Source organism: Dipteris shenzhenensis, chromosome 18, assembly GCF_047967505.1.
Source record: "Dipteris shenzhenensis isolate YYH24624 ecotype China chromosome 18, Dip_SZ_1.0, whole genome shotgun sequence".
Taxonomy (NCBI): domain Eukaryota; kingdom Viridiplantae; phylum Streptophyta; class Polypodiopsida; order Gleicheniales; family Dipteridaceae; genus Dipteris; species Dipteris shenzhenensis.
The window spans coordinates 53,764,920-53,788,725 of record NC_141613.1 but is presented as its reverse complement, the minus strand read 5'-3'; the positions used below and the strand labels follow the sequence as shown (position 1 = coordinate 53,788,725).

At 44.1% G+C, this 23,806-nt stretch overlaps 1 protein-coding gene across 2 annotated transcripts; it reads left to right on the top strand.

Annotated features, from left to right (window-relative positions):
* Window positions 1-1,502: 1,502 nt before the first annotated feature.
* LOC147891424 (uncharacterized) lies at window positions 1,503-22,580 on the top strand. 2 transcript variants are annotated; one of them, XM_087389888.1, is made up of 5 exons: window positions 1,503-1,770; window positions 2,008-2,238; window positions 5,490-5,573; window positions 16,407-16,536; window positions 21,852-22,580. In XM_087389888.1, the coding sequence occupies exons 1-5, from the start codon at window positions 1,523-1,525 to the stop codon at window positions 22,320-22,322; spliced, it is 1,164 nt and encodes a 387-aa protein (XP_087246014.1). In that variant the 5' UTR covers window positions 1,503-1,522; the 3' UTR covers window positions 22,323-22,580. The 2 variants fall into 2 exon arrangements, with proteins under 2 accessions (XP_087246014.1, XP_087246015.1); XM_087389889.1 differs by having other exon boundaries at window positions 16,402-16,536; window positions 21,852-21,991.
* The last annotated feature ends 1,226 nt before the right edge of the window (window positions 22,581-23,806 follow it).

Below are 23,806 nucleotides of genomic sequence, written 5' to 3'. Positions count from 1 at the left end.
TCAAGCATGCCTCATTAACAAAGACCATGGGGGAGAGGAAAAAATAGATGTAGAAGATGTTTTCGCATTTTGTAATTCTCAAAACATTTTGTTTAACTTAGATGATTCATTGAAGGAGATGGAAGAGATTGAATCTAAAAGTTATTGATAGCTTTTAGCCTTTGGGAATTGAGATTTCAAATGCAACATTGAGATTATATTCAAATTTGAGATTATATGCAACATTGCAACAAATGAAGGTTTCAGATGCAACATTGAGGTTATATTCTCAAATTTAAATTCTCGTGTTTATTCTCCTCCATATATTTGCTTGGAATCCTATTATACATTTGAGAAGTTTCTAGCTTGTGATGGAATCTAGGATGTCTTTTATCTACGATTTCTTTCCATTTTGAATTATTATAAGGTGGACTATTTCAAATAGAGCTTGACATAAAGGATATGTACAAGGGATATAATTTATGCTCATCTTGATGCATCACTCAAGTACTTTGTCTAATTGATACATTGCCCATTGGCTATGCTCTTGTAAATGACTATTAGGCCGCAAAGACCAAAATCATGAAATAATTTTGGGGGTGATGAAGTATTGCTATTCGAATTTTGATTATTATATCCAAGGGGGGGCATACTACTCAGCACGAACTTTAAAGTAAGGTAAAATGGCTCCCATAAAAACGATCTCGATTTCTCTCCATGACCTCAGTCTCACCCTCCCTAGCTGCCAGACCCTTGCTTTTTGCACCCTCCCTCATTTTTTTCTTTTAGTCGCTTAGCTCTCCCCCTTCTTGTAGTTGCTCGACCCCCTCTCCCCTTAGTGGTCCTTGCTTCCTCTCTCCCTCGCTGTTCCTCCTCCATCTCTCCCCCCCTACTCCTCTAGTCCCTCTTTGCCTCTTGGCTTTAGCTCCCTCTCCCTAAAGACACCCGCTCGACCTTCTCTCCCTCCCCACCCGCTCCCTCCCCTTCCTCTGCCTGACGCCATCTTCACTCTGCTTAGTCTCTCCCTCATCCCTCTCCCTCCTCTTTCTCCCTTTTCAACTACTAGACCCCTTCACTTTGCAACTCCCTCATCCCTCACTGCCTCCCTCCTCTTTCTCTCCCCCTCTGAGCTCAGCCTCTCCCCTTCACCCGCTTGATCCCCTCTCCCTCATTCACCACTGTCGGCAGCGATGCAAGGAGGTGAGGGGACATACACAAGGGCTGCACAGAGATTATTAGCAACCAAGTTAGTTAGGTTACGTGAGGATAGATCACACTAGTTCAACTAGTGATTTTCGTATGTGCCAAGTGCACTGAGCCAACATGAATACATTTGGCTAAATGCAAATTTCGAAGTTAATGATTGAATACTTTCATTAGCATGTGAATTTTCCACACAAAAAATAAAAAATGTGGGTGCTTGAATCATGCTGAAATTTCTAGCACCAACGAAAAAAAGCTAGCTAACCTTTTTATTTATTGGTGTGCAGGGCGGGAAGTGTGCAACAGCTCTCCCTCCCCCCCGTTCCCGTTTCTTTCAACCATGACTGCCCACAACCACACGGAGAGCAGCGGCGTCATGCCTGCCTTCCTTGATTATGAACACCTGCGTAATGCTCGGCTCGCAGAAAACCGGAAGCGAATGGAGGCGCTCGGTCTTGTCGACCTCTCGCGGTCTCTTGGCAACTCAGCTCGTCGCTCCGAGAAAAGCAGCACCACCAGCAATAACAGCAAAGGACAGGATCCCCTTGCAGTCGCCTCGGCCCCGGCCCCCGCTAGACGTTCCTCCAGGTAGCACTTGTCGGTCCTCAAGTTGTCATTTGGTGAGACATCGGTGCTAAAAATGAGATCAAATGGACGTAATGTACATTCTTAAATCGACAGGCGATACGTTTGTGCTCAGAAAATACGTTATCGCCAGTTGCCATGCACGGCAGTGCTTGGACTTTATACTCCCACTTTTATTCACTCTACACACCAGAGCTTGTGGAATGCCTAGTGTATAAAGCGATGCCATTACGCATGCAGATTAATGGGAACCGCACTACCATCTTATAAAGAGGTAAGTGCTGTTCATGACGTCAACGCTGGCCCTGTAGCTACAGATTCTCGCCAATGTCAGCCAGAATTGTACACTGAAGAAGATGAGAAGCTCCTTGGAGATTGTGGTCAAGATTGGGAGCTCTTCAAAGATGGTTATGCTGCTGACGGTACTCGAATCTACGACTCAATAACTGGGAAGACCTGTCATCAATGCAGGTTCTGTCTCTCTCTCTCTCTCTCTCTCTCTCTCTCTCTCTGGCCAAATAGGTAGACATTAAATCTGAATTTGGGGCAAAAAGCACGAAGCATTTCTAGGAGTGCATAAGACAGCTTCATATTATTACATAGCATAGGTGCTTTCTACTACAAATCTGTTATGTCTATAAAACCTAAAGCAAGCAACCCATCATTATATCAGTCTAAGACTGAGAGTCTTTAGATTACTAAAAAATGCTTTATTTTTCCTGTAAACCACCGATTTACCCTGCTCTCTTGATTCTCTTACTTTGTTCAGTTCCGTAGCTCTTTCCTTGATATCCAAAGCGAGTTCCTTTGATATCCAAAGTGAGAGCTCTCTCTCTCTCTCTCTATATATATATATATATAGAGAGAGAGAGAGAGAGAGAGAGAGAGAGAGAGAGAGTACAAAAAGTAAAGGAGGAGGAATATAATGGCTTGCATTAGGAAATTAGAGAAAAAGTTGTGATAAATCATATATAATAACTGAAAAGGGAGATCATCCATACATTTGCTTGAGATAAACTCCATGTAGTACACACATTATGTTTGATGTTGTATCATGCAATGTCCAAGCATGCACAAGGCATGTGGCATGTTCTTACGTACTTCTATGAAGTTTTCGTCCATGTTGTGGCCTGTTGGTTTTGCGATAATTCTTTCCATCTTAAGTGGTGCGTTGCCCCATTAGCTAGATTTAGATCCTTGTTTGGGAGAGACTATAGTCTTCACAAGCAGTTGTAGCTTGAATGAAGAGATTTTGGACTACCTTTCGATTAACCTTCTCCTTTAGTGCTAGCCTTCGTCATGGTGGAGTCTGCCCTTCACCTCTGGAGTGCCGACATAAACTCAGTACGAAAACTTTGAATAAATGGATGCTCAAGTATGTGTGAGAGCATATGCTTATACTAGATGGTCTACACCCACTGTTGGGCGTTGATGATGCCAGTGGGGATGTCATAGTAGCTAGCCCCTACTTTGCGTGATGGAGTTGATGGTTTTCAACCTTATGAGTGACTATCATGAGATTGAAACTGCACTATGTTGTGTTTTTAGAGGATGAGTTTGGGCATGTTCCTGGACTTATCTAGGTGATATGCTTCTGCTGTATTGGCGGACATGCAAATTTCACCTTGTGAAGTTTTCATCCATGTTGTGGCCTGTTGGTTTCTTTCTATCTTAAGTGGTGCGTTGCCCTATCAGCTAGATTTAGATGCTCGTGTGGGAGAGACTAAAATGAAATGGTTTAGTCTTCATAAGTACTTGTAGCTTGAATGAAGAGAATTTGGACTACCTTTTGATTAGCCTTCTCTGTTAGTGCTAGCCTTTGTCATGGCCGAGTCTGCCCTTCACCTCTGGAGTGATGACAGAAACTCAGTACGAAGACTTTGAATAAATCGATGCTTAAGTATGTGTGGGTGTGTGGATTTGTATGTGTGAGAGCATATGTTTATACTATGGTCTACACCCACTGTTGGGCACTGATGTCGTTAGTGAGGGGGGATGTCATAGTAGCTAGTCCTTGCTATGCGTGATGGAGTTTATGGTTTTCAATCTTATGAGTGACTATCATGAGATTGAAATTGTACTGAGATTGAAATTGTACTATGTTGTGTTTTTAGAGGATGAGCTTGGGCATGTTCCTAGACTCATCTAGATATATGCTTTGGCCGTATCAGTGGACATGCATGCAAATTTCACCTTGTGAAGTTTTCGTCCATTTTGCGGCTTGTTGGTTTTGCGATAATTCTTTCCATCTTAAGTGGTGCATTGCCCTATCAGCTAGATTTAGATGCTTGTCTGGGAGAGACTAAAATGAAATCGTTTAGTCTTCATAAGCAGTTGTAGCTTGAATGAAGAGATTTTGTTCTACCTTTTGATTAGTGTTCTCCTTTAGTGCTAGCCTTCATCATGGCTGAGTCTGCCCTTCACCTCCGGAGTGCTGAGTAGAAACTCAGTACGAAGACTTTGTATAAATGGATGCTCAAGTATGTGTGGGTGTGGATTTGTATGTGTGAGAGCATATGTTTATACTATTGTTTACACCCACTGTTGGGCGTTGATGACATCAGCAGGGATGTCATAGTAGCTACTCCTTGCTATGCATGATGGAGTTTATGGTTTTCAACCTTATGGATGACTATCATGAAATTGAAACTGCACTATGTTGTGTTTTTAGAGGATGAGTTTGGGCATGTTCTTAGACTCATCTAGATATATATACAAAAACTAAAACCCGTAGTAGATATGTTTTATACTTACATTGGAGCTGATATAAACACTTAGATCTAAGTAGAAAGAAATTAAAGAAAAAAACTACTGGATTTTTTTCACAATAATTATAGTAAGAGCAAGCATTGTGCGCATATGATTTGTGGGAGCTTACTTTATCTTATGTATGAAAAGAGCATGCATAATGTATAAATTGCTTGCACACACAGAAATAGGTAACATGATGCCTTGTATTTATCCTTGTAGTGTGTTGCATGCAAATGGTAGTTGTAGGCATGCATGATGCATGTGACATGATGTAAAGTTTACATGTATGCAAAAGAAGAATGCTTATTTAGATTTATTGGCCTAATTGATCAACTGTTATAATCATTCAATGGTGAGCTTTATGCTATAGCCCTCAGCCCAATTCGAAATTTGTGCTAGAATATCTATCGATTAGGTCCAAGGCACCCCTCCCCTCCTCCTCATACTCTTCCTCCTCCTCTCCATCCTCCTCCTACTCCTCATACTCTCCCTCCCCCTTCTCATAAATTTATTTTCACACATGAATTGTACCATATTGCCGTATCTTGTTTTTGCTGTCTCGACTCTGGTCGGAAATGAAGATCTCATTTCTGCTTTTCGGCTCTGGCCAAAAACTTCTTTTCCGGCGTGTTTGCTGTTTTTGTTTCCCTCGTTCTCGTTTCGACGTGCAACTATGAGAAGCATATAAGGGTAGCTCATAAAGCATATCTCGTCTCAGCAAACTCACATTGCTTTCAACCTTAGTGTCGCTTATACGTAGTCATTTTCTAAGTAATGCCTTCGTGTGTGCTCATTAAGATGTAGATATGATAGTGGCTATATACTAGTTTTAGACATACCTTGTTTGTCTTGTGCTGGATTTTTAAAATCATGTTGCAATTGAGCAGTTTCCTTAAAAGTGAGTCTTCATGATAGTGGCGTATTTCTTAATAGTAAGTACCTTAAAATCATGATTCTTGCTGTATAATCAGGCAAAAGACTTTAGGATTGCGCACATGGTGCAATCAATGCAAATCCCTTCGTGGCCAATTTTGTGGGGATTGCCTTTTCATGAGGTACACATTTTCAAACTCATTCATTATCTATCGACTACATATGTTTTGGATGCATGACCATGTGTAACCCGCATTATTTTAAAGCATGTGTAGATTGTCGAATGCATGTTTGTGAAAGCTCTCTTTTCATCTTGTTTCTTGTTATGCTTGAATTCATTTGTTTTTAATCATACGTATGACTTGGGTGAATGACTTCTGGCTCATGGGTAAAAACTTTGTACATGCCTTTATTTTCATCAGTTGTAAATTGAAAATGTTTTCACACCCTTCATTTTAGAAAATCGAAAGCAATGTATTTCTTCTTGGCATAAGAAAATTGCAAACATTTCATAGCTCTCTTTCCAATGCCACTTTCTAAAATTTCCTATATCTATATGTTTTTTAATAGATACACAAAGAGGGATGTGCATATATATATCTATCTCTACTCCTGCATGCGTGTGTGTATATAGAAGGTTTAATGTATGTGTACATATACACACACACGCATTGTGTGTGCACGTGTGTAGAGTGGTGAGAAAGAAAGAAAGAAATATTAATGTCAACGGAAGGCCTCGCGGGTGTATGGGACAAAGTAGATCAAATGGAAGTGGAAACTCATACAAGCCTCAAAGGGCTGAAGCAAAGGGCGCGCTAGGGCCCTTGTTGAGTGCTATGCTAGTTTAAGCTATAGCTATAGATCTCAAAACTCAGAAACACAACCAAAACTGGAGCTGAGATTTGGCACCGAATTAGAAACGAAAACTTGGCACCGTAGTAGCTCTCCGGTGCACTGCAAAGATCTCCTCAATTTGCAGTTGTCGAACTATCTCACGTCCTCTGCGGAGGACGGAGATAGGTTGAACCTCGATGGTGCGTGCCCTGGTCACTCTCGGTGTCGTGTGTGGACTCTGTGTCCCTCGGTTGGCAATATCATATCGTCTCCCTCTACTAATCCACAATGCTCATAGGTCAGCTAGCTCCTCCTCCTCCACCCGAATGTATCCTAGAGTCGGCTCAAAGGTATAAAAATATGTGACATCATTGTGCTCGGACTGCCTCCGTAGCTTGTGATGCCATATCTGCATGTTGCTGTCTGATCTGTCGAACTAGCGTGTCTTGGTGCCATCTCATCTCAATCAAATAAGGCCCAATGCAGGCCTTGTTCTGAAGATGAATTAGTCGAGAGAGGACCAAAGTTGTGCCCCTTCTGAAAGAGGTAGTGGTATCACCCTTGAATCTCGTAGTAGGCTGGGTAGACACATAAGAAGTGCTCCTCTGTCAAAATCTCCCCCAATGTGCATAGTCTCCAGATCCGCTGCGCTCTGACTCATCTGTCCTCAAGGTACTGGGGTCTAATGATGAGTCCATGCTTTGATAATCTCAAGAAGTGGTCGTGATAGAATTGCACCTTGGTAGGGAGCTCTTGGTCCCCCCCAACCCGTAATGTATGTAGCTGGAGGAGGTCTAACCGTATGATATGGTTACGAAGGAATGACTCGGGTGGTGCATCCATGCTGTACTGGAAGGGGGAGAGCTAGTCCATCTGTATACCGTGCCTGGCGAACCATGTGGATACACGTGCATACCAAACCGTGTTGGCTCCACTCGCTCAAGCTCCATATATCCAGGTGCCCTGGTGGCTCTTTGATGGGATGTAAGGAGCTCTCGTATCTGTGTCTGTCGAGCTATCTCTCGAGGTGGCGGAGGGCGTGGTCTTCTTGATCTCTGTATCCGATGGTCTACGTCAAGGGTGATGCCTCGTCTCTGTTGGTCTCCTTTGAGGAGGGCTGAAATAGACTAGATCTCGATCATGTGCACTCTGGTCACTCTCTGTGCGCCGCATGTGCAGTGTGTGCCTCTTGTGTGGTAGCTTCGTGGCGGTGACTCACTGCTAATCCGTGCTGCTCTCATCTCATCAAGCTCCTCTCTCTCAACCTCCCCGATCCTTGACCTAGATTCATAGAAGTCTATAACACGTGTCTGTGCTTGGTCTATCGGGAAAACCTGTGGCATCGTCTCCTGCTACTCTCTGGTCTGTCGCATCAGTATACCTCGGTGTCGTCGCATCTCAATTAGATAGAGCCCAACACAAACCTAGTCGAGAAAATGGATCAGCCGTATGAGCGGACCGAAGCCATGCCCCTCCTGAAAGAGGCAGTGATATCGCCCTTGGACATCATAGTAGACTGGGCAGACACATAGAAAGTGCTCCTCTGTCTCGACCTCCTCCATCGGGCATAGTCTGCAGATCCTCTGCTCTTTGGGTATGCTTGTAGCTCTCCTTGCCTCGATCCTCAGCTGATGTGATGAGACTCGCAACTGTCTGATGGCGATCCTCAGTGCATGTGAGACTCTCCTATCCTCGAGATATTGACGTCTGATGACTAGACCATACTCCAAGACCCTCAGGAAGTGGTCATGGTAGAATTGGATCTTGGTGGGGAACTCCTCCCCCCCCCCCCCCCAAGTCCTAGTGTATGAAGCTAAAAGAGGTCCAACTGTATGATACAGTTGATCTCATCTCATGGGATCATCTCGGGTGGTGCCGCCATGTTGTACTGAAAGGGGGGAAGTTTGTCCATGTGAATGCCGTGACTATCAAACCATGTGGATATCTGTGCATGTATCAACACCGCTCTGTGGCAGTCGCTTGGAAGACTCCAATTCTAGCCTCAGTGATCTCCACTGAGGTAAGGCCCAGACTATGTGGAGGAATGACACTGTCTGAAATGGCATCAACCTGGAGAGGGGTCATGGTGGTGAACCCTACCTGTATTATCTGATGGGGGACCGAGGGCTTACTTCGAATCATCCTAGATTCCATAGTCACCTGTAGCCTCTCAAATCTCTTCCACTTTGTTGCTGGAATGTCACTCTCCCAGAAAGGTGTTGCATACATGGCAGTCGGTCTCACCAGGGTATCAAAAGGCCAACCCTTCGTTGGGGGGTTCTGGAAGTGTGCCTGGAAGCACTGCCTCTCTATAATAGTGCTCTCAACCCAATCTGATAGACCTCTCGGGGCACGTACCCTCCCTCTGAGGGACTCATATAACCTTATGATCAAGCGGGAACGTGGGACATAATCAAATGCCTTACGAAAGTCTACAAAGCAAGTGTAGACTTTCTGGTGCCTCGACTTCGCCTCCTCAATGATAGCTCTCAAGGTGAAGATGTGGTCCAAGGTGGAGTGCTGCTTGCCCAAGAGCTCGTTGCCCGTGACTATGTGTGGCTGCTGATCTCTCTCTCTAGTACCGACCCATATATCTTAGCCAGAGTGTGCCCAATCATAAGAGTACGCTAGCTCCTAGTGTCTATGGTGTCATGTGCCTTGTGTATCGGTACTATGGTGGAAGTGATCCAGGTAGGCAGGAAGCCATGGCATACGGCATGATTGAAAAGCTGCGCTAGAATTGGGGTCAAGATCTCCTGCCCATGTGCAAAGTGCTCAGTGTGTAATCCCTCATGACTTGGTGATCTCCGGTTATGAAGCCGAAAAAGGGCAGCCTTTACATTTTGCGTAGTGAACAAGCGACATGTAGTGCGTCTAGGCATAGAGGATATATTAGGTGGCGTTTGACCCGGGACATCATAGAGGGTGCATGCGTATGTGTGCCAAAGAGTTGGATCTGTGATGGGGATGGGCTCTGATAAGAGCCCCAAGCCCATAGTCGGATCCCCTCCGCAAAAGGATCTGATCACCTTATCCATCCTGTGTATGAGGAAAGCCCGCCTCTTATAGTGTGTTACTTGGCATGAGATCTGCCCAATGCTCGCTCACATGTGAGGTGGTCTCTCATCTCTTTGCACTCATTGTCAAATTAGGGGTTTTGGGGCAACTTCCCGTCTAGCACACGTACAGATCGAGTCGTGGGAAAAGATCGGGTGGCAGCCTCCTGGATAAATCCAAGACCTCGAACAAATATCGAGGAAGTGGGCATTGCATCTATCTCTCTAACATGAAGCTTTTTGCTTTATAATATATAAAAATTTCTCATTTAAAAAAATAAGAAGCGCACAAAGAAATTCAAGAGGATAGTATGGAAATCGAGGATGTTGATTAGGGTGATTATGGAATTCCGTATTCGATGATTAATGATAGATTAAAAACTCTAACTGAAGCCATATCTAAGTTATATGATTCTCAATCGGTAACTCCTAAGCAACTCCTCTTAGTCCAGTTGAGAGAGCCATCTCTTGACTTAAAGAAACCTTTAACATTCTTAAGGACTTGAAACTACCAATTATCAATGGGGAAGAAAAAGAACTCAACAAGGATACGATAAATATGTTCTTGCAAAAATGGCAAGACTTCCAATGACTTAGGAACACCCCTCCCGAAAATCAAGTCGTGGAAGCTAGTCTTTCCCTTGGAAACAAGGCTTATAAATGGTGGATGAGCCTCAGGGAAAATGATAGGATCCCTAGGTATTGGGTTGAATTTGAACAAGCTTTCTTAAAAGAGTTTTTATTTGAAAATCAGCTAGAAAGAGCTTGGTAGGCTTAGGACAATTGTAGTATGGGTATGAACACTTTAGTCTGGTATATAGCGAACTATAGGGAGGCAGTCCTTAAGTTGAAAGGAATCGACGAGTTTCAAAAGATAAGGGGTTTCGTAAGAGGTCTAAAAGACACCTATAAGGTTGAGGTGAGAATAAATTCTCCCAAGACCTTTGAAGAAACAATTAAATATTGCAAAAAATATGACGACAAGGCAGAGAAATCCAAAGTTGGAACTTCGGAACAAACAGGTTTTGCTCTTAAGTTCAATAAATTTTCCAATTTGAAAAGAAAGGGGCACTTCAAGAAGGAGGTTTCTGAGGCACTGCCCAAGAAACCTCAAACACAAAGATATCTTCTCTTGAAAAGAGAGCATTATGAAAAGGTTAGGAAAGAAAAACTTTGCGTTAAATGTTTGGGTAAAGTTCATGCTACTTGGAACTGTCCTAAAAATAAATAGGCGGGAGCTAAAGTCCCAAATAAGCCTCCGCAAAAACAAGTACACGCGGTGTAGGTGTTACCACTTAATGGTTTTGAAAAGTACATTGAGGTAGAGGTTTATCATGAGGATAGCACCGACATGTGTTGTCTATCATTGGCAATGTGGCAGCCCACTTTTGGTCCTCATGGTTTAATGAGGATGCATGGAAAGATTAAGGGACAAACGATAAGGATTATGGTCGATGGTAGCTCAACACATAATTTCTTAAACTACTCGTTAGTTAAGAAATTGAAGTTTTTCGAGAGCTCAAGTGTCTATAAATATGTGGTCTCTCTAGCAAAGGGCAGTGATAAAAAAGGTTTAGGACACCATGATTCATGGTGTGGAGGTGGAATTTCAAGGCTATTAGGATGCCTTGGATTTCCAAATCATGCATCTCGATTGGTCGAGAATGGTTGTATAGTCTAGGGCATATAGTTTACAGTGGAATTATTTTAATAACTCCATTATGTGTTTGAAAAAGATGGTAGAGTCTTCCAGATTCACGGAGAACATGATGTGCCCAACTCTCCTATTATTTGTTCGATGGAATTGGAACAACTTCTACAACAACAACAATGCGAGGTATACCTCTGTGGACTTACTTTTATCGATGATTTTCTTTCTGCTACATCTAAAAGAGATAAATATTCTCTTGATGTGATTAAAAAGTATGAATCTTTGTTTAATGATTTAATGGTTGAATTTAAAGATGTTCTTCTGTGTGATTTGCTTGATGGTTACCTTCCGAACGAGATGTAGATCATAAAATAGACATAATTTTTGGATCTACCCCTGTTTGTAAACCACCGTATATTCGTAGTCAAACGGACGAACGTGAGGTCGAAATACAATTAGTTGAATACCTTAGATTCAAGAGAGTTTTTGGGAGTCAATGGATTGCGAAGAGGACTCACTTGCTCGGACAACGGTCTAGAGGTAAGACAGATGGCGATGGACCTCTAGAGGCATCTTTGTGGAACTACTTCTCGGTTGGAGGGGTATTTGGAAGGTGTGGAGCCCTAGAATAGTTGTCACGGAGAGTAGGGAAGAGACCTAATAGGGCCATTTACTTGGAGGAGTTGGAGAATGTAGTCAACACCTTGCCAAAAGGCAGGTGCCTAGGAGAGGATGGCTTATCAGTGGTTCTCTTTCAGCATTTTTGGGAGCTCAAATGCTCGGGTATACTCATAGCCCATAAAGACACTATGGAATTTGGAGCTATGTCGGACAGACCAAGGGCTTTTTTCACCTCATCCTGAAGGGTAGTGGAGATAGATTAGAGGTTACTCAGTGAAGACTTGTCAATTTACTAGGTACAACATATACATCCCAACAAAGGCAATCAGCTTGTGTCTTGTTCCCGTAGATTAAACATCATTCACTCCACGTAGACCGTTTTTGTTCAAGATAGGAGCATTCTTGATCATATATGCACCTTTTTGAGGCCACATCATTGGCATGTTTCTGATAAAAAGGTGGTCTTGCTTGTCGATTTTGGGAAGGCATACAGGAGGGTGGAATTGGAGTTTTGGAGGAGACCATGAGATAAGATGGGTTTTCTAGGATAGTGGATTATAGGTGTGTCAACCCTTTGCTCCTTGGTTCATAGTCAGATCCTCATTAGGAGTTTGAGAGGAGACACATGTCACATAGTCACATCATTGACACATGGTCGTCCATTAGCCTCATTCCTCTTTTTATTTGTAGTTGGGGCCATGAGTAGTTTTTCGAGAGATAGTGGCATTGGCATTCAAGGCATGAGGATGCCAATGCCCATTGGAGTTTTAGAGGAGCTTCTAGATGTAGAGTTTGCATTTGATACAGTAATTTCTTTCGAAGGGTGGACAGGTTAGTTTCATGGCCTTTGTTCTTGCTTTGAATCAGTTTTACTTGCTTTGGGAGCTCTCATAAACTGGCATAAATCCCACGAGATTCGGGTCAGTGATTCACTCCTTCCTTAGTGGAGCTCACACACGGTCTTCAGTTGGGTTCTCAAAGGGACGGCAGTGAGTTTTCTGGCTTGTCATGTAGGCATTGATGTCAAGGTGGAGAGTTTGTTTCACTTTTTTTGAGCATCCGATGCAAGCTTCTTTACTGGAGCTCAAACAGGTTACCATTGGTACGGAGAGTGGTGGTGGCAAACTAGGTTTTACTCGCCACCATATGGTTCATTTGCTCATGTTGGGTATTTTCTAGATGTTGCATTATCCAAGTGAAGAGACTCATTAGGAGTCTCATCGGGTCAAGTAGAGGTGGTAGCCCAACCAAGGCGAAGATCACACGGTTAGTCATTATTCAGCCACAGTCCAGAGGAAGCTGGTCTAGAGTGCTAGAGTAGGTCTTTATGGGTGAAGCTCATTGTCAAGGGCTTGCTTCCTAGAGCGGAGCCTTGGAAGGAGCTTCTTAATGGCAGAGTACATGAGATCTGACCAGAGCTAGGAAAGCGCCGAGAGCTTGGCACGTGTTGGTTGTTTATCCACATGAGTGCTTCTCACATCGACAGGGGTTCAGAGGAGAGATTTGCAGCAGCAAACCTTTGAGACTTGGGACTCGCTAAGAGAAGCTCTCTTTCAAAGACACCCTATGTTTGTTAAAGAAAGGAGGCAACAATCTCTTCTCATCAACAGCCTCATCAGGACTGACATAGGTCATACTCTCGGACTTAGACCTTACCTATCATGGAGGAGCTTCACCACAAGAGTAGTTGCCAATGTGGGAGAGTGGATGACCTTTAACTTGCCGCTTTAGACTTAGAGATAGAGAGTGTAGGGACTCAGAGAGGTACTCAGATGATGTTACAGGAGGCAGAGAGGGCCATCACAATCGAATGGATAGCAGATAGAGGAGGTCCGCACTCTTGGGTCGGTATTTTCATTGGACATGAGAAATTTTCTTTTGGTGGTTTGTACCTCAGGAATCCCTTCCCTCAATTTTTGAGTCCTAGATGATGGTAGTCTCCTTAGGACAATAAAGGGAGACTAGCAGGAAGGGGATACACTAGTCTGTTTTGTTTAGGGATTGCAGATAGTAGCTCAATGTCAAAGGAGGTGGTACATAGATCCGGATTCTATCACTGCACATGCCTTGGATTCGATTTTCTGATATGGGAGAGGAGGCCTTTATAGAGAATGAAGTGGGCCCTATTTTTGGATGCACTAGAGATCTCCTTTTTTTGCTATTCGGTCAAACTAGGGAGGAAAATTCAAGTGCGGAGGATTGCTAGTACACCTGTAGCAGCAGCAACAATAGCTCATTGGGAGAGGCAAGGATTTTCTCATTTGTCAAATTTTTAGCACAGGCTATAGGCCAAGGAAAATCTCTCTTTTTCTTTGGTTGATAGTTCACAGAGCCCAGGAAGTGGGCACCTGGTTGGGATATGGACTCAGACAGGTGGCCACAAGGTGGCCCTCTAACTGCCACCCAAGGCAACTGTGTCCCAGGTCACCATCATCTCTCCCTTGATGCCAGCAAAAGGCTTGCCTCCAAACATCCTGTGCAAATGGGCAATCCCAAATAAAATGCCTTTGTGACTCCACTCCGAAGCTACATCTCGAACAAGCTACAAGACTCTGCAAGGGAGCATTGTTATAGGCCTCATAGGACAACATGTCACACCTATGCAAACCCCAGACTATATGGCAGTAGAGTGGATTCCTGGTCATTGCCACAGACGGGAGTTCATTGCCACTATCATTGCGTGGTATATATGAACAGCCAGATGCGGATAGGCCATTGATCAACAGAGTACTTCTGTCTCGAGACCCTTACTTGTATCTGTAGGACATTGTCCATGCACTGCATGGTAAAGTGCAAGGGGACTCCGATTGCATGCGAAGGAGAGAGACCTTTCTCGGTACTTTTGATTTGGGCCCTTTCTTAAATTTGGAGAGAGGGGTATTGTATGGCATTATAGCCCACCTGAGTGGCTCTTTATTCAGCTTGTTGTACAAGGGATCACCCCTAGAGTGGCGAGCTGGGGAAAATCTCATTTTCTCTTGTCTTGGTACCCCTTCTAAGGGACTACTATTTTTATCTTGGTATCTTCGTATGACTAGGGTGTTTTCATTATTGACATTTACTTTTCTGGGGAAAAAATTCAAGGTGAGGGTAGGAGAGTGAAGCAAAGTGCCAAAAAGGCACTTCGGAGCTGTTTTACTGCTTGTAGGCTGCTAGGCACTGGTTCCTGATGCGCCAAGAAATGAAGTTCCAGAACTGTTCTGGAATGCTGTTCCTCAGCATTCCGGGATCTGCTGTACCCATGGGAATGTTTCTGTTCTTCCTCATCTCTAGCATAGTAGGCATGACAAATCTAGCTGTCATCTTGAAACTGGAGATCAAATTCTTTGTAGAAAGGTGCCAAGGAGTTCAAAATGATGGGAAAGATTACAGGGGCAATGTGGGGATCTTACAATTTTGGTTCATGCTTTTGGTACTAACTGGTGACATGTTACGAATCTTGTCAATTTATCAATGCTTGGTGAAGGCAATTGGCAAATAGTGAGAAGAAACACTTGCGCTGTTTCTTCTGGTCTTGCTTGGCTATGCGCAAGGGTGCACGGAGCAATTAGCGAGAACCCCCTATAAATCTAGGAAGACGCAAAAGATCAGTACCATCTCAAAATGGAAGCACCTATGGGATGACTCACAAATTTGCTAGGCTTCGTGTACTTGTATCAAAGAAAGATTTGGTCTTTGTCGAAAACATATATAACTCGCCTATGCACGCGGTTGGTCATTCTAGATGAGCAACCTGACTAGTGGGTGCGGGGTTGGTAGGCTGACTCTACCAAAGGCAAGAGTAAAGAAGGGGCACTTACTTCCTCTATGAAGGTGAGGATATTTGCCATTATCGTAAAAGCATTAGCAAAGGCGAGAGTCCAAAGCCACTTCATTGGGAAGATGTCAAGATAATGGCTGCTATTGCACGATTTTCTTGCTCCTAGATCCAAATATTGGTACATGGATGGACATCCCCACCTATTGCACCCTATGCAATGATACTCGTGGAACAATTCGTGCCTAATGATGCTTGATTTATGTGCAAAATGGTTGTTTGGCTAGGAAACTGGAAAATCGATCACAACACAACATGGGATTCCTTGAAGACGTTTGGAAAATGTCCTCTATCTTGAAGCGATTTGGTAGTGGGTATGGCTCCCTTTCCATGTCGTCTTAAAACATTCAATTGTATGAATTTGTACGTTATCTCAATTCACTCACTATGCTTCTTGCATTAGATGTAGCTTTTTGTTTTTGACTTGCCCTGGTTGGGGAAGGTCTTAGTGATGAGTTGGGGTTGAAAGGACAGTGTGCCTATTGGTCCACTTTCAACTTACTATTTCACTCAAGTTCTCTCTCTCTCTCTCTCTCTCTCTCTCTCTCTCTCTAGCTTTCCCAACCGCCATGCCCGCATCACTCCTCTTTCCTCTCTTCTACTACTGTTGATTTTTTGCTGCTGCATCTGCTTCTGGTTCCGCAAACCTTTTTTGTTCAGGCCTTGTGAATGACAAAAGTTATTCATTTCTTTCACTTGTTCATTCTATGGTTTCTCTAAGAAAGTGAACTTGTGAAGTCAAATTGAAGGATCTTGTTGCTTCTTTGATAGGCTACCCCTTAACTTTTAAAAATTGTTTTAAAAGAAAGGCCCTTCTTTATATTCCTCAAATTCTGTATTGATTAATATTATTTGCATTTGCATGAAGTAAAATCTATGGGCATGTGTTTGTGCAAACTGATTACTAACGTATGTTAATGGTATTTTGTATCTTTAGGTTTCTTGCATTGTAGGCTTTTCTCTCTCTCTCTCTCTCTCTCTCTCTCTTTTATTGTCTACATCTCTTTAAAGTTTTATGGTCTCTTTCGAAGGAAAGGTATGGGGAGAATGTTCTTGAGACGACCAAGAACAAAACTTGGGTGTGCCCTGGTTGTCGTGGAATATGCAATTGCAGTTGTTGTCGGATCAAGAAAGGTTGGGCACCTACGGGCTCCATGTATCGATTGGTATGCAATGCTTTCCACTCATCCAATACAAAAGTCAATCTTATGCCTATTAGTGCTGCCCCCTTGTTACCTTGCAATGTTTACTTTATGAAAAAGTGATTTGATGCGGAGCTTTTTTTGAAAAAATGTTGATCTCTTTGGGCATCCAAAATGTTTATGATGAAGTGCTATATGATTAAAGACTTTTACAAAGACTCTTGTTTATGTTTGTGAGGGGGTGGGGTGTGTGGGGGGAGAGAGAGAGAGAGAGAGAGAGAGAGAGAGAGAGAGAGAGAGAGTTTATTAACGTCTACAAAAGACCAAAGGGTCTATGAGACTAAAAATAACTAGATACTATGAAAGCTAAGAAGTGGGGACGCTAAAAACGAGAGAGGAGGGAGAGAGAGAAAGAAAGAAAAGAAAGAAAGAAAGAAAGAAAGAAAGTTTATTATCGTCTATGGAAGACCGATGGGTCTATGAGATTGGTAGAACACCTGATACAACAACTTGAAAGGGTGGAGCTACCAAACTACAATCAGCTGGGTATCGACGCAAGGAGCGCACCGGGTATATACCCAGAGAGCAGCGGGTCTGCATGCTATGTCCATTGGGGGCGGTTGAGACAGAGGAGCATTTTCTTTGTGTTTGCCCAGCCTACTACGAGATTTGGGGACGCTACCACTGTCTCTACCTAGAGGGGAGTGGCTTTGGTCCTTTGTCACGACTGATCCATTTCCATGACCACTTCTGTATGAGCTTTATCTGATGGAGATGCGGCGACACAGGGAAACGCTTATACGACAGATCAGAGAGCAGCAGAGCGTGGTCAAACCACTACAGGACATAGCGGGTGACCGACCACAGTGACACGTCACAGACTTCTATACATTTGAGTCAACCCCCAGACACAATGGAGTGGAGGAGGAGGAGCTAGCCGATATGAGAGCAGTTTGGATGTGCAACCGGCACAGTATCACCGAGAGAGGGGCGCAAAGGCCACATGTGTGATAGAGAGCCCTCGGAGTACACTCCATTGAGGTCCGACCTATCACAGCTTTCCTCAAGGGAGACCGACAAAGACGAGGTGTCACTCTAGACATAGCCCAGAGAGTCCAAGAGCGAGGAGACCGCGTCTCCAATTTCAGCGCGAGACAACGCGACAGATGCAGATACGAGATAACTTCGCAGTCCACCAGAGAGCCATCACTGTACCAGGCTTCCGTTTCATCCTAGCGCCTGGATAGATCAATTGATATGGCCCACTATGCAGTTGTAGTTGACTTTTTCTATGATTATGATTCTGTTAGCATAGATTAGTACTTAACAAGGGTCCTAGCGTACCCTTTGCTGTGGTCCTTGTTAGATGCACAGCTATGACCGGGAGACGTCACAAAGCCGCACCCGTGAGCCGCCGATAGTACTTTATCACTGATTTCATGCCTCCATTGCCTCATCCACTTTGATGTCCTGATGACGATGATGATGAGTAGGAGGACGATGAGGATGATGATGATGATGAGATTTGATATGCAGTCGACCACTAACATGACTATGTTGTACTTAATACTATCATTTTGCATTGGTGTGGATGCTCGTGTAGTAGCTCCACCCTCAAAGCTCATTGTACCAGGTTTTCCACAGTCTCATAGACCCATCGATCTTCCGCAGACTTTAATAAACTGTGTGCGCGCGCGTGTGTGGACATGACCCACAGATGTTACAATAGCCTTGGTTAGGAGCAGAGCCACTGCCAAGAGATTGAGACGGACAGTGCCCACAAATGGTCACCAGCGGGCCATCACTAGCTACACATCAGCAGGACCTCACCCCCTCTCGAGCTCCCCTTCACATTTACACCTTGTGAGACCGGATTGTACTGGCGAGAGCAGGCATGGCTTGGTGAAGTGGATTGATCGACATAATGATGAGGATTCTCATGATGATGATGTCATTTTACAGATGATATGACTGTGTAGTACTTAGGACTTAGCATTCAACATGGGTGATGATGCTCAATGGCAATCCTCTGTGCATGGGAGACTCCTCTATCCTCGAGATACTGGGGTTGGATGATGAATCCCTCCTCTGATGCTCTCAAGAATTGGTCGTGATAAAATTGGCTCTTGGTGGGGAGCTCCTGGTCCTCCTCCCAAGTCCGGGATGTGTGAAGCTGAAGGAGGTCTAACCGTATGATATGGTTACTCAAGAGGTGCATCCATGTTGTACTGAAAGGAGGGAAGCCTGTCCATCTGGATACCGTGCTTGGCAAGCCATGTAGATATGCGTGCATACCATTTGTCTGCCCCGCTCTTTGCGAGTTGTCTGGATGACTCTAGGGCCAACCTCGGAAGTCTCCAGTGGGGCAAGTCCCAGACTCTGTGGATGAAAGTCTCTGTCTGAAAGATGGCATCAACCTGGAGAGGTGTCATGGCGAACTTTGCATGTACTATCTCATGTGGAACCGACAGATTACATCGGATCATCCTGGATCCCATCGTCAACTGTAGCCGCTTGAAGCTCCTCCAGTCTGTCCTCGGAAGATCGCATCCCTAGAAAGGTGCTGCATACATGACAATCGGTCGCACTAGTGTGTCGAAAAGACAGCCCTTCGTCGGTGGATCCTAGAAGTGCGCTTGGAAACACTATCGCTCTAGTCTAGCCAAAGCACTACGCCCTGGTGTGAGCCGTGCCTAGGCTGCGTGTTTCATTGTGAAGATGGGTCCTATGAAGACGGCCCCCAAATATGTGTATGACTGCACTATCTCCACTGGCTCACCACGATAGGTGAAACTAAGTCGGCAAGTCATTGCTCGTGAGGTGTTGAAGATCATAACCTTAGTTTTCCCAAGGTTGACCGTCAGATCTCTCTCTTTGCAAAACACCTTTAATGCCTCCAGATCTCTCTGCAGCCCCTCCGCGAAGAGGATATAAGGACTATATCATCAGCATATAACAATATCAGTATGAGGAGATCCCCTAGTAATGAGCCCTCGCCACCTAGGTGATCTATGAAAGATCTGATCTCATCAATGTAGAGTCCAAAGAGAGTCGGTGAGAGAGGGCAGCCCTGCTTCACCCCAATGGTGCTTACCCAATTTGATAGACCGCCTAGAGCACGGACCCTGCCTCTGACTGACTCATATAAGCTCATCACACCCCAAGTCAGGGTACTCTCCTGATCATGCGGGATCGTGGAACAGTGTCGAAGGCCTTTCGAAAGTCTATGAAGCATGTGTAGACTCTTTTTGGATGGGTATGAAGACAGAGCTTGCCTTGCTGAAGAGTTTCTCTGCTGCCTTATAGAGTAGCACACTTATAAAATAGAAGTTTGAGAAAACAGATCCATTACACCAGGAATTGAAATTAAAGTTTGCCTTGCTAAACAATTATTTTTGCTGCCTTGCTCATAGTTTTTTGCTCGTAAAATTGACGCACCCTCCTTTCCCCAATGCTATCTATTTTAGTAGTGGTATTGGGAGAGAGTCGGAGATTGGGGTGAGTCGAAAGGGGTCGTCTGAGAGGCCTTAGGACTGGAGGAGTCACAAGTGGGTGTGTGAGCTGAAGTGGACCTTATCTCGCTATGTGGTAGTGTTGTCCATTTGACTCCCGTTGCAAGTAAACCTCATATTGATTTGATCCTTGGTGCTGTCCACACTCTTGCCTTTTTCCTTGTTTTTGTTCTTCTTGTCATTGGGTTTCCCTTTGTCTTTCTCCATTTCCCGAACCATGTGGGGAAGTTCGTAAGTCCTAGTCAGAGGATGAAGTGGATGGTTGGAAGTCCAGTTATCTGGACTGCTAGGCTCTCAACACACCATTTTGGGGAGAATGTGGGAGAAAACAGCTGTATTGGACAAGGATTATTGGGAGCCAGGAAGTGGTGCAGCAAGGGCAGGGAATGCAAGGGAGGTGTAGCACGTAGGCGGCTGGAGGGCAAAGGTACAGGCTTGGAGCAGCAGAAGCACGCTAGAGAGGGAGAGCAGAGACTGGAGATGCGGGAGGAGGCAGAAGCAGTCATTGGGTAGGGGCTGTAGAGTCAGGGGAAGCAAGGCAGCATGCAGGGCTTGGGAGGTGGGGGAACAGGGCAAGAGATGGATGCAGGGAGGAAAGCAGCCAAGCGGGGAGAGGAGATAGGTGCGGTGAAGCAGCAGGAAGTGGGTAGGCAACAGGAGTGGGGAGCTGCAAGCAGTGGGGAGGCAGCACGAGCATGGAGAGAGAGAGAGAGGGAGAGAGTCTATTAACTCTTCTTTCACATGAGGACTTGAGGGTTTCGAAGGTGGAGGACTAGGAATGTTGTGGTGCTTTATTTTGTACTGTTATGGCCTTGACTGTTTAAGTACAGGGCAAGAGATGGATGCAGGGAGGAAAGCAGCCAAGCGCGAAGAGGAGATAGGTGCGGTGAAGCACCAGGGGTGGTGACCAAGGTATCAATGAGGAGACAACCCTAGAAGGATTTGAAAGTTTGACCTACTTGTTGGATCGGAAGTGGGTAGGCAACAGGAGTGGGGAGCAGCAAGCAGTGGGGAGGCAGCACGAGCATGGAGAGAGAGAGAGAGAGGGAGAGAGTCTATTAACTCTTCTTTTACATGAGGACTTGAGGGTTTTGAAGGTGGAGGACTAGGAATGTTGTGGTGCTTTATTTTGTACTGTTATGGCCTTGACTGTTTAAGTATACACTCCTTAAGTTTGTAAAGGATTGTTGAAATTTGATTCAAAAATATAAGAAATAAGAAGAGCGTTAAAGGTGGTCATTGCGTGATGCCCCAATAGTGAATCAAATGGTAGATACAATGGTGGAGCCATCGCGAGTCAGGTTTTTGTCCTCTTGTGAAGATCCTAAGTGATGCTGGATATTTCTCTCTAGAGATGGCGGCTATCTTTGTCTCTTAGTACTTACCCTTTGGTCAAGTTGACCATGTTGACAGGTGGTTAGTGTTAGTATTAGTGGTAGTTTAGGTCATTGTGATGAGTTTTAAGTTTAGGTTTTTTGTGTGGATTAAGTTCTTGGCCTTACAAGAGGGGTAGTGAGTTGTTTTGTCTTTTACCTTGTATGACACTACCTTTATTTAATATTATTTAATAACTTTAAGAAGGGCTTTAGGGTGAGATTGACGTTGGAAAGTAAAATAAAATAAGATGCTGTAGCTCTAGCTGCGCCACTTATCTCAGGTGGGTGGTCACAAAACTGTACTTGGAGTTTGAGTTTCTTTCGAAGCACCTCGGACTTCATATCATCTCACATACGATCTCATGCTTGGAGGCAAATTTACATGCATTTGCTCTAGATGCTATTACAGGAACCCCCTACACATGAGATCCTAACTACTTCGGTGTGGCAGGCTTTGAAATTGAACTTCAAGTCCGTTGCTCACTATCTTATCATGACAAGAAGAGTACATATGGGGACCCCAAAGGCTGAGGCAGGCAACACCATAGAAGAGGAGGGAAGCAGAGTTCCTATGGGAACATCAGGTAGCACAGGCAAAGACTTCAAAAACATTGTACATATGGGGACGCCAAAGGCTGAGGCAAGCAGCATAGAAGATGAGGGGAGTGTAGTTCCCATGGGTATATCGGGTAGCACAGGCGAACAATTCGAAGACAGCGGAACCATAGACTTTGCACGAAGGTCTCTGACCTTCTCCTCAAATGAAGTGGCCGCTGAAATGGCGCCATCGCTGAAGAAGGAACTTGTCATTGATGTCTTAGATGTATCCGATACAGAACACGATGATAAGCAGGGAAGGGCTAATAACAGTGGAGATAGATTGCATAAAAGGCCTCGGCGGTGTAAGAGGGATCGATACTAAAAGCCACACCAAAGATTACATCCCCGCTCAGTTGGGATGTCTGGTGGAGTCGTCCGAAAGACACTGCTCCACCCCCTTCCCCCGGCATTAGTAGAGCATTCCTTCATATATGTATCTAGGTATATCCTTCGAATCATTTTTGCAGATGCACATGCATACACAAATAGTCTTAACTTTTTGAAATTGCACCCAAGAATGAGGTGCGTTGGTAATCATATTTGAATTCAAGGATGAATTCTTTTCATGTACATAAGAGTAAGAGTGGTTGATAGGGAATTGTTGGATGATGAACTCATTTCCCACATTTTTAATGCACGGACACACCGCACGCACACACACACATACACATGCACACATTTTTGCTTGCGCATATGCTCGTGTGCATCTCTCTCTTTCTTTCACACGCACACTCGCACGCACACACTTTTTTGTGAATCTCTCTCTTTCTCTCTCTCTCAGACACACACTGACTGACACACATGCGCATGTGTACATCTCACTCTCACACTTGCACACACATAGATGCTCTCTCTCTCTCTCTCTCTCTCTCTCTCTCTCTCTCTCTCTCTATCATGCATGCAATCTGATGTATAGAGTTCATGTAAAACTAGTGCACATAAAAGATGTTTGGCTTGATACCACAAGCCCTCACCTATACCATGTAGGCACATGCACACTTAAAATATGTTTAGATCTTGTTTGATATCCCTCAAGGGTCGAAGCTAAACATGCATCCTTGCACTATCTAGAGAGGATCCATGTGCACATTGTGCCCATATCTTGTGAATGTAGATCTTTGAAGGATATTAATAAATATTTGCATACCCATTATCATTCAATTACCTTGGGTCATTGCTATCATATGCACACAAATAGTCAAAGAAGTGAAATGTGAATCCTTTACCAATGATGCAATTCAAATGTGATGGTTGTAGTTAGCCTACATACCTAATTATTTCAAAAGTATACGTAATGATTATGATGTGAAGATATAGTTGTATTCATAGGCATTTTTTTTAATAGTCAAGCTTGTGCAAAGAGGGGGGGCTAAAGTTTTGGCATTCTTTTCATTGTAGAAGTTATTGTTGTACCAACCTCATGCAAACTTGAGGGATAATGTTTCCAATCTCACTTTTAGGTCGAAGTGCTTCCTCTTTGATTCTCTTAGTCTTTCAATTGTTATGCTTGGTACTAGATTTATAAGAGGGTGCATTAGAATGGCTACAAGTTCTACTACTCGTGAATGATCCATAGTGATCCATCAGTCCCACATTAGATCCCTCTTAGTAGAGCTTGCAGTTACTCCCCTTTAGCTTCATGCAACCTTTCGATAGTCATGTATCTTCATGGAGTCTAAGACTTTGGCTGCATGACATCAAGGTGAAGCATGCTATCTTGGTCAGTTCTATCCTTATTTATGGCACTGGCAACAAAGGGAGACCAAAGGAGTTAGTACGGTCGGACTTGGTTTAAGGCCTTGGACT

Bases quoted from the DNA above. Each gene is read 5' to 3' on its own strand.
- LOC147891424 (XM_087389888.1), top strand. From the start codon at position 1,523: ATGACTGCCCACAACCACACGGAGAGCAGCGGCGTCATGCCTGCCTTC. The intron at 1,771-2,007 runs GTAGCACTTGTC...TTACGCATGCAG, and splicing joins CCCGCTAGACGTTCCTCCAG to ATTAATGGGAACCGCACTAC. The intron at 2,239-5,489 runs GTTCTGTCTCTC...CTGTATAATCAG, and splicing joins AAGACCTGTCATCAATGCAG to GCAAAAGACTTTAGGATTGC.